Source organism: Mizuhopecten yessoensis, unplaced genomic scaffold (assembly GCF_002113885.1).
Source record: "Mizuhopecten yessoensis strain PY_sf001 unplaced genomic scaffold, ASM211388v2 scaffold8447, whole genome shotgun sequence".
NCBI lineage: Eukaryota > Metazoa > Mollusca > Bivalvia > Pectinida > Pectinidae > Mizuhopecten > Mizuhopecten yessoensis.
The window spans coordinates 112,308-123,330 of NW_018407552.1; the positions used below are offsets into that span (position 1 = coordinate 112,308).

The 11,023-nt window shown below is 35.9% G+C and overlaps 1 protein-coding gene across 1 annotated transcript; it reads left to right on the plus strand.

Moving 5' to 3' along the window:
- The first annotated feature begins 1,871 nt into the window (after positions 1–1,871).
- LOC110455978 lies at positions 1,872–7,411 on the plus strand. Its single transcript, XM_021506468.1, has 2 exons — positions 1,872–1,924; positions 4,867–7,411. The coding sequence occupies exon 2, from the start codon at positions 4,901–4,903 to the stop codon at positions 7,133–7,135; it is 2,235 nt and encodes a 744-aa protein (XP_021362143.1). The 5' UTR covers positions 1,872–1,924; positions 4,867–4,900; the 3' UTR covers positions 7,136–7,411.
- The last annotated feature ends 3,612 nt before the right edge of the window (positions 7,412–11,023 follow it).

Consider the following 11,023-nt stretch of genomic DNA (forward strand, 5'->3'; position numbering starts at 1 on the left):
CCTATCAATAACTATGGCCATTTAAGGACGGCCTCCCCTGTGTGCAAGATGTATGCGTGTAGTGTATGCGTGTGTGTTTTGGGAGGCTGTGATATGTTCGTGTTTGTCTCCTTGTGATAGCGCGGAACTGATGCCGACTTTATAGTGCTACCTCACTGAATCATACTGCCGAAGACACCCAGCAGACCATCCAATCCGGTCACATTATACTGACAACGGGCGAACCGATTGTCCCACTCCTAAATTGTGCTGAGCGTGTAACACATATTGAACTCTTTCAGTATAAACATGGTCATTGTTGATATTATCCAGTTTACTACCAATTATATTAATATAATTGATGTGTGCTTGAATTATAACAAAATCTATTGTTAGACTTATTAATAATACTATATAGAACGAACCTCATACTGCTATAATGTATATTCACTGGTCATGCTTTTTCCAAAACTGATACAATTGGTGTAAATGGACACAAGAAATATTATCTTTAACAAAATAATCATTTGCTTAAAAAACGTACACAAAATGTATCAGTTTTGTTATTTAGGTCACCAATTGGAGACGTATCATAGTTTAAACAATGCTGTATAATGCAAACAATGCTAAAAAGGGTATTAAACTCGGGACTGAAACCCCGGCTCTTTGGATTCAGCCATTGTTCACATCCAAAATTAGTATCCAATACTGTGCTTAAGGATATTCACAAATAAAACCATACCTCCGAATTATCTCTGGTGGCTATATACATACATTGTTACCTCTAGATATATAAACCTTCGCCCAGTTGAAAACAGTTGACATCAATACAGTGGTTTCCATTGACTGTGGTGATCAAGAATCCATGAGAATCCTTGTACAAAGATCAGAGTCCTGCGCCCAAATGTTTGAGTCCCGCGGTTTTAAGTGTATGTTAATAACGTAAACTGCCAATTATATATCTATAGACATTAATTAGTTTTTTATGAAAGGCTATTTGGTAACCAGTGTAACTTTTAATAGTCACTCAGTGAATCATATGTACAACTCTCTGTGTAGGAGACGTCATGGTGACAATAACAGACAAATACACAAGATCTTTCACAAATTGATATTAGACGCTTAATCACGAATATCGAATACTTTATTAATCATGTCTCATGAGTCGATACAAAGTTAGATCCTGAAATTTTGAGCTTTTTACAGGACAACATATATTTAATTGTAGATGTTTATAACTTATTTTTAAATGAGTCTTTTGTTTAATTGACTAATATAAGACATTTTCTGTTTTTACTAAATTATTTTTCATTTAACAAATGTAAAAATATTTCTATATTTCCACAACAACATCTCTTAATGGACCATCTCAAAATCTAACCGTCGAGCAGGCTACAGCGAGCAGTATGCAGACAATGTATGTATTAATTGCGCAACCCGGGGATATTGAAACGATATTGGTTGTTTATAATAAAGATGTGGGAGTTATTCCCCTTGTCCTGTATTTGAGTAGATGTCATGCGGTCTTGCTTTTCTAAAGCGACAAAAGATATAAACCGACGATGTAAGACATTCAAAGAACTCATGGAATGTATCATTACAATACAAACCTTCGCAGCGCAACATTGTAGGACGGTACGGTTCACCAATTGATAAACATTTTTTGCCATTGTAAATGTTATACATCATATTAATTATTTCTCAGTAACATTTCATCCCATTAGAAGAAATAAAATGTTGTGTATCGGTAAAATAGCCAAGCCTAACACAGACTAATAAGACACGATATAGAGTATGTTTTCACACCTATACGTTGATGCTCTGTATCGATGTGTAGGCTATCCCCTGGAGTGATAAGGCTATCAAAACCATCAGGATCCACTCGAGTAACGCAAGGCTCCGTCACTATTATCACCGTTCACATAACACACAACACTATTGCTAGGTAAGTATCCTAACTTACACTCAGTAATCTTGATCATGGTTGATTGAATCATTGCAATTATCTTTATTACTACATTATCTTATATCATTATATAATATGCATATCTTATGGAAGCTATATATATATATATATATCGGTTCTATTACTACTCGACACGTCACAATGATTCCATTTTGCTCTACAGGGAACTGAATACTTCTGTAGTAACCCTATCTCACCCATGATCTTTATTTATCATAGTACGCGTGTTAGATAAAGTACATATATTACATGCAGATGAGAAATAATGGCGAATACGGTGATTGTTCGAGAAACGGTTTTGAAGAGTTTTCCTGTAAATGCCGGGACGGGAAGGGCGGAATACGTAACAGAAGATACCAAAGGAGAACATTGGTAATGTGAAACCCATGCACTCATCAACTCGGTACGTTAGATACGCCGAGAAAGGATCTGAACGATTAGTGTTCGTTCATAGGTAGAGGGCACGTCTATCATTTTTTTTTCTAGTTTTATTTATTCAATTTTGTTTTTGATAGACGTGCTCACCACCTTTGGTACGTTGTTTGTTTTTAAACAACGCAACAAATGTCATTGTAACCCCACCCAAGAACCTCGTGTCACGATAGCGAGCCTATTACCGAGCGCCGGCGACGCGTGCAATTATGAACTATTTTTGTGCGCTTCAAAAGGCACGTTACCATGGTATAGAGTTAGTCCCACAACAGGGTATACCTACACTGTCTATACCAGTAGTCACTACACACTGTACTGTAGGCTGGCTGTCGGCTTTACTGAATAACTTTATACAGTGTGGAGAGCAAAGTAATGGCAAAATTATTAAAAACTCATATTACAGGGAAAATATATTCATATTTACTCTCTATTCCAACACAAAAGCTTGCGTTATAAATATAGAAGATGCAAATGTATGTATACGTTTAACGTCGGGTTAAAACAGGAAGAAAATGTTTTCCCATTTTTAGTATTTACCTTAATGACTTGAAAGATTTTTCATACTAGTTCAGAAAGTCAGAGTTTTTTTGTGTATGAAACATTTGAATGTATTTGTTATTTTGTTGACCCACTCATCACGTCAGATACAGCTGATGGTCTTAAAATGCTTTCTATAGTATTGAAAATATATGGTAACATCTGGAAGCTCAATGCTACCTTAGAGAAACCAAAGGTTCATTGATTCAGAGTCTCAAAAAGTAATATTGAAAAAGGAAAGCGTAAACGACAAAATGTCAGGTTTCTGTTCATTGATGAAGAATTCTATATATTTAATGGTTCGAATTATTTTATGACATCCGTTAAGTAACCTGACAATTCCTGCAATGGGAGGAAAATTGATAGAACTTTTCCAAATAACTTACATATGTAATGTAGAAAAATAAGAAACAGCGTTACCCATAGATCTGTAATAAAAACTATTTGACACTCTGGTATCACTAATCCAGTTATACTCTGCAGAGGAATGGAGCTTCGAAAATAATTCTGTCATGAAAAATATACAAACTCAATATTGAAAGAAAATTTCAAATGTTTGAAGTAGTATAGCGAGATTCATGGTCTACGGCGAAACAGGTCAAGTTTCGTTGAAAACAGAAGGTAAAATCCTAGTTGTAATGTTTTTGTATAAACTTATCACCTGCGGTAGCTTAATACATAATGTAATTTTACATAAAAGAAAAAGGTGACACAATATAGTGATTAGATATCATAGGATTAAGCTATGCTTAGCTACAGAGAAAGCAGCTCAGGCCATTGTATTAAATATCAAGCAAAACATTTAAGCCTTACCAGAGATGTGAAAAGTGAATTAAGTCTTACCAGAGATGTGAAAAGTGAATTAAGTCTTAGCAGAGATGTGAAAAGTGAATTAAATCTTAGCAGAGATGTGAAAAGTGAATTAAGTCTTAGCAGAGATGTGAAAAGTGAATTAAGTCTTAGCAGAGATGTGAAAAGTGATTCTGCTGTATCAAAAAGCTGAACAACTAAGTCTTACCATAGATGTGACAATTATTTTATTGTATAAAGCCGACCAATTTTGAAAACGTCTATAAATTGCATTGCTGCATTTTTTGTCAGTTTCAATTTTGTGTTAAACTTTTCATAAATACCGTCAGTATTAATCAAATATAAAAATATCCGAATTATGAATATGAATTATTTACATCAATACTATCAGTTAAGTAATTACAAGATCAATAACAAAATAGACCCGAATAATTAACCGGGAATTTATATCTTTAAACATAAAAACATCTGAACAATAACTAAATTACTGTTCCAAGCTTGAGCACACTACAAAGCTAGTATCCAAACGAAGAACTTTTATCTGCCATTTATGCGGCCTGTTTGACTAAAAGGTAGCATAGCAAGGTTAAACTTATACAGTATGTATTTTACAAGGCGTACATTACTTACCCTGGGCACTCTGATGAAGTTTCGCCCTGTATTCCGCGTATAACGAAAAAATATAATGTACATGAATAATGGGATTGGAGATTTTAGTGTTGTGTCAGCCTTTATTATTTATATACTGTATACCAGAAAAAATTCGCTGCAGTTTAATATTCACCTATTTCGCCCTATGTAACAAAGGCGAATTTATCATTACAGCGAATGTAGGAAAATAGCGTAATTTACATAGTACTTAAATGTGAAGGGCGAAATTAACACTGGGCGAAAATTGGTATCATGGGAGAAGGGCAATGATTGACTTGGTGACAATGTCCCGGTAAACAACCTATGTCATTGGTGTGTGACGTATTCGTTAATTTATTATTTAGGTTTTAGTCAATATTGTTACAATGCTGTTTTAGTCGTCTCCCTACGTCGTTAAGTCATTGACTAAGTCTAATTATTTATTCGTTTTCACTGGCAGAGTTTAATTTGAACTAAATTTATGTTTTATAAAATTGTTTCTTTCATTTCAGGTGGACGAGTTTCCTGCTTCTGACTATCAATAGAATGGGAACGCTTTTTCATGTATTGGTGCTGACATCACTGGTGGCCTTTTCTCATCAATCGGAACCAAATTTCTGGATGAAAAATCTTCTGGGATTCCAGTATAATTCAAGTCGGAAACACAATGACGAATGTTCCCTAGAATTCAGCACAGAAACGATAGCTCGAATAAATCAACTAAAAGCAGACTTACAACAAGGACACTACGCAGCAATTGTATTGCATGTGCAAATATATATGAATGAAACAGAAAGTGTTACTGACATTATTTGGACAATGACTTATCCAGAGGGGACGTTTGTTGCTGTAAACAGCACCGTTGTCATGACAGCGTTTCTTGCGGAATCGGCAAAGCGAGAACAAATCCAGGCGAACATGACATGTGGTGGTTTTCCTGATAATAATGGAATCATTGCCCTCGATTTTATTGGAGCTTTCCTTGATTTTCTGGGTGGTTCAAGTAAAAGTATGCCGGAAACCATGCCAGGAATTGGTGAACAAACATGCAACGGAACTTCAAATTGTACGGAAACGTGCGGGAAGGCGGTAGACGAACCGTTTTTGATCAACTTCACTTATTTCTGGGTTGTAATCATTCTACTCTACTGTCCAAATTTCGTGTATGTGTTTTACGACGCGCTTCATATCAAAGCGGATAACCTCACTCATTACCATAAAAAGGACTGGCCCTACAGTGGGAAAAGGTTCCTCCTGAAACTCTCATACTATGTCGTCACTCTGTTTCCATTCTTTCGGAAACATCTGAAAAAACGCCCAGTGACCAGGTCTATTTTGATTTTGTGGATTGTTAGTATCATAGTTCAAATAGTAAACGGTTGGCTTCAGATGTCCGAGTTATCCTCTAAGCTAGCGTATAAGGAAATTGATGGCTGGATGTATCGGGCTCTGTCACAAACAATGCGCTATCACATATATGGGATTATCGTTGTTGGTGGAATGATAATTACGCTTCTACTGCTACATATCATTCCAACAGGTACATTCCGGCGACTTCTGGATGATCCGGATATATACATGCTGTCCTCAACCGGAATCTCCAGAAAATTATTCGTAAAGAAAACAAAGTTGAAACAACTTCTGAAGCATGATAGTCGGAGGGAACTAACTGACGGTCAGACTATGATAGCCATGCACGCTGAGCGATTTATGCTTCTTTTTAATTTTCGGTTCTGGTTTCTGCTTCTGAAAGAATCGTTTTCAGGAATACAATTCCTGAAGACACATGCGTTTTTGAAATGTATGCTATTGATACCCGTTCTTATTTTATGTTTGTTATTTTTAACGCTGAATGTCGTATTGAACCTGCTCTGGGGGCTGTTTCCTCTATTAGGGTTATTTTTCTCGTGTTTGTCGTTGGTAAACTCCTGGTTAGAACTTTTCCGAATATGTTTCATTGCCCTGTATTTCGCTTTCTTTGTTCTCATTATCTGCGGCAATAATCTTGTGTTCGTCTTTAACATTATGATATACACAGCTCTTTATACTATTCCATGTTCCTCGTTTGATGTTTTATCGAAATATTTTATGATATTTCCTATTCTTTTATATTTGTTCTTTTACTGGACGAAATTTACAGGAGGCTATAGAACGATGTTGGAATATATATTTAAATCGAAATTAGAGGCTTACACTGACAAGGACATTGAACAGCAACCTGCCAGACATGTCCATGGTGGATCTATAGCGATCAATGAGAATCTGGACGAACCGGAAGTGACGCAGAATGTCTCGATCGAGGAGTTTGATTTTGTGTGCAGTGAATGTTCACCGGTCAGAAAGAAAATTTTAAATCTCCTGATAAAAACGATCTTGACCGGGATATTTATGCTCCTGACGTTAACAGTTCTATTTTTAAGAAGGGAGGTTGACAGTTTTTCTAAAGTGGCAAAAACAGTTGCTTTCGTCGTCATAATTATTTTACCCCGACTTATTGAGAAGTTTTGGTCGAGTGATGAAGAAGCAAAAAAGCAGGAATTAGAGGAAAAGATATCCGCGGCCGTTTGTCGGTGGAAATATGAAAAACGTGTGTGTGAGAAAGATGTACATGCCATAGAGTTAGATGGTGTGAGCTGCTCCTGGTGGAATTCATGTTGTAGTACCAGAAATAGGGAAGCCTCTGATAGAAACATACCTACCAGAGAACAGGAGTATGGTCTTAAAGAAGGCTCGCTTTCCATGCTCAGCACTGGTACCACTGCGGCGGAACAAACAATCTAATGTTACAGGTTTATTGATATAGTATAGCTTTTTATATTAACAAATTAATTTACTTAAACGCAGTTTACCTATCTAATTCTATTTCATATACTGATGCGGATGAACAATATACGATTTTAATGACCATAACATATTAACAGAGAAAATTATATTTACAGAATGTATTTCTTTGACGTGGATTTTGCTATATATCTACCATTATCATTAATGCTAATTTTAATGACTTACAAATGAAACATTACATTGCTTTACTGCTATCAATACATACATTTTATGTTGTGCTACTAGCAAGATTTATTGAAGGATTAACTTTTATGTTATGGCTCAATAACGTAAAAGAAATCATTCAAGTTTATACTTAAAATTTACTATAGTAATTCTAATATAAACACACAAAAGAAACAATTCAATATTTTCAAAAAATCACGCAACAAATGATGAAATAATCATAATCAATTTTAAAAATCAATACGTCGACCTCATAACGCTGTTTCCATCATCCAATCAAAATGCTTGTTACAGTTCTTTCGTCAGTTTTATTTTATTTAAGGGGCTGATAACATAAAATGAACCAATATAAATGTTTGTTTATGTTTGTTTCAAACAGAATTAAATTATTGTAATATCTCTAGATTCGCTTTAGTGCTGTTCACTTTTATCGGGCTGTGTTGAACCTCACACCAATGTGAGAATGTGTAGATGCCCAGTGCTGAGGCGCTGTGCTATTTAGAAGGTTTTTTTAGTATTTTTTATTTGTATGATTAAACATGACTTCCTTTAAAGGGATAACTTAGCGAGGTAACCTCTCTTTTATTAATCTTGTCACAAAACTCCTCATGATAATAAATTATAGTTTGATACTCCTTCTGAACAAATCATGTCGAAAAACGTGTTTAATCAGTAATGAAGACGTCCTTAGCTGTACAACCTTAGTGGCAGCTGTCGGTGAACTTCTAGCTAACAAAAATGCCTTTCCAGCGGAGGAGAGAAAATAAATTTGATATGCCGAACTTTTTTGGAACAATAATACAGGCATTTATTCTTAACCAATAGCATCTTTAAAGCAAAATCCCAATCATCGTTATAAATGAGTTACCTTTTTTACGTTGATATCGCACTTTGCACAGTTTGAAACTTTCGCTGAGGTACCCTCTTGAACAGAATTATCTCATGAAATTTATATATCATAATACTTATAATCCTTGCTTGCGATGTTTTGTGTATGCGTGAAATCAGACTCACTGACTTTTTGTTGTCAATCGACAGCGTCGTAATGTACATGTTTGCTTCTCACTGAAAGGCCTGGGTCTTGCGCTATTTCGATTGTAGCTATTCTTAACACCGTCTTTCCAAAAGAACTAAACTGACCACATTGGACGTTGGCTTCAGGTCAACTACGTAAAGGTTTGTTAGGAGAGCTATATATATCTACAGTATCTACTCATGTTTACAGTGTCATTTGACTAAATAGTTCCTTTAATAAACATTGCACTTGTGAAAAACTGATCTTGTGCTTCATAATTAGGGTTTTTCTCGGGAGTAAAGTTCTTTTAAAAATTAAAAAGAAATATCGTATAATTTGCTGTCAGGTTTTCAGACAATATTAACAGATGCAAGTAAGGTCGCCGCGCTGTCCATGTATACATAGGTCAATGTGGGCTTAATACTCGCAATCGATATATCTACATCACTGAGCTTTGGTAATGCTACATGCGCAGTGTTGCGAAAGGAATATGCGTATCTCTGAGATTTATAGTAATATGATTCAATGTGTTATGTAAACCTGTTACAATTTTTATCACATTATTTGTTTTTATCAATACTGTTAAATGTGTAGCGTTAGGCTGCTTTTTGTGTCGTGTAATATTATTCATGTGTTTTAATACCGTTACATTTTATTATAATACTGTTACATTTTATTATAATACTGTTACATGTTTACTGTAATACTATTGCTGGTATAAAGCATTATTGTTTTCTTTGTATTGTCACACTTTTACGTTTTTATTGTAATACTGTTTCATATTTTTGATATTTTTTTTGTGTGTGTTATTAAACTGCTTTATGAGTTATGTATTACTGTTACACATTTAACTATGATGCCGGTACTCTTATATACGTATTATGAATGTGTTTTGTTGCTATACTATGATTTACTGTACTTTACATGTCAGAGTTATTCCCCTTTTAACTGTGATTGACAGCAGAAGAACAAGAACTGTATCGATAGTGGAATTATTTAAAGCTGTGCTTTTACAATAATATTTCCGATTGCTCGTTAATCCGATTATGACTACAAGCTAATGCTCATTTCCATACATGCACACGCTTCATACACTAATACTATTCTGCTTGTAAAGATACATTTCCATGACTCCGAACTGTTCCCACCCAAACTGATTTTGTTTCACTTCAGCGATTTCACAGCCGTTGTCAGGAGCGATTTAATGTACTAATATATTTAACTCTGCCACTTAGGTCGGTAAATCGATTTCCCTTTGTCCCAAAGATAAATCTATATCGATTTCATGTCCAAGCGTAAGTATACCTCCAGAGACAAGTGTTTCAAGATGTGACACCTTGTCCGTTCGGAAGTCTGCTGCAATAGGTTTCTCAGAGAGATTTTTGTGGCTTTAGGAAACCTTCCAGACTGTGATTTCTTTCCCCACCCTCCCTCCCGCTACACAAACAGAATCGCTTCTACATATTTCCGGTGCAATACATGTTGTTGAGTCCCTGAGACTGATTGATTTGAAGTCAACAGACCTCCTTTGAGTTGAGTGTCCTTACGTAGTTTGAAAGGATAGATATTTTAAAACAAAGTGTGTTTCGTCCTCGATATATAGTTAACATAATTTACAGATTCCTCGATTCCTCGTTATATTTGTGTTCCTACCTTGTTCTATTTCCAAACGATGACTGGACACTCTGAGCGTGGAGATCGTCTTTATGAACTATTATACATTTGATGTCTTGAAATGTTTTTTCGAAATTGTATTAAATGTTTATCCAAATAACATTTCGGTTATGGAAATATATGACTCGGTAACAATCGAAAAGCCTTTGTTTGCTGATGGACAATGTAGATTTTACATTTATGATCAGCTGCAGTGTTTAAGAAATATTCCGGCCCATTGTGTCACACCGATCAGCTAAAATACCCCTTGTCAATTATCATTTTATTAACTGCACATGCACTTCGCTAATCACCTAATGTTGCTTAAAACTTGCAAATGATTATTTTGGTACTTACACAGATTAAATCCGTGTCGGATAACAAAACGTTTTACGCAAAAATCAAACTACAGTACGTTTGAATATATTTTGATTTTAGTATTTACATTCTTAAGGTAGAAAATAAATAAATTGATCGAGTGTTTGTTTTATTGTTTTGGGTTTAACGTCCTCGCAACAGTCCTAGTCATACGAGCACGGGTGTCTAGGGAGACACAACAGTCCTGGTGATACGAGCACGGGTGTCTAGGAAGAAACAACAGTCCTAGTCATACGAGCACGGGTGTCTAGGAAGACACAACAGTCCTGGTCATACGAGCAAGAGTGTCTAGGAAGACACAACAGTCCTAGTCATACGAGCACGGGAGTCTAGGAAGACACAACAGTCCTGGTCATACGAGCACGGGTGTCTAGGAAGACGCAACAGTCCTAGTCTTACGAGCACGGGTGTCTAGGGAGACACAACAGCCATAGTCATACAAGTACGGGTGTCTAGGGAGACACAACAGTCTTGGCCATACGAACACGGGTGTCTAGGGAGACACAACAGTCTTGGCCATACGAACACGGGTGTCTAGGGAGACACAACAGTCTTGGCCATACGAACACGGGTGTCTAGGGAGACACAACAGTCCTGGTCATACGAGCAAGGGT

Coding starts and splice junctions, on each gene's coding strand:
- LOC110455978 (XM_021506468.1), top strand. CDS start 4,901: ATGGGAACGCTTTTTCATGTATTGGTGCTGACATCACTGGTGGCCTTT.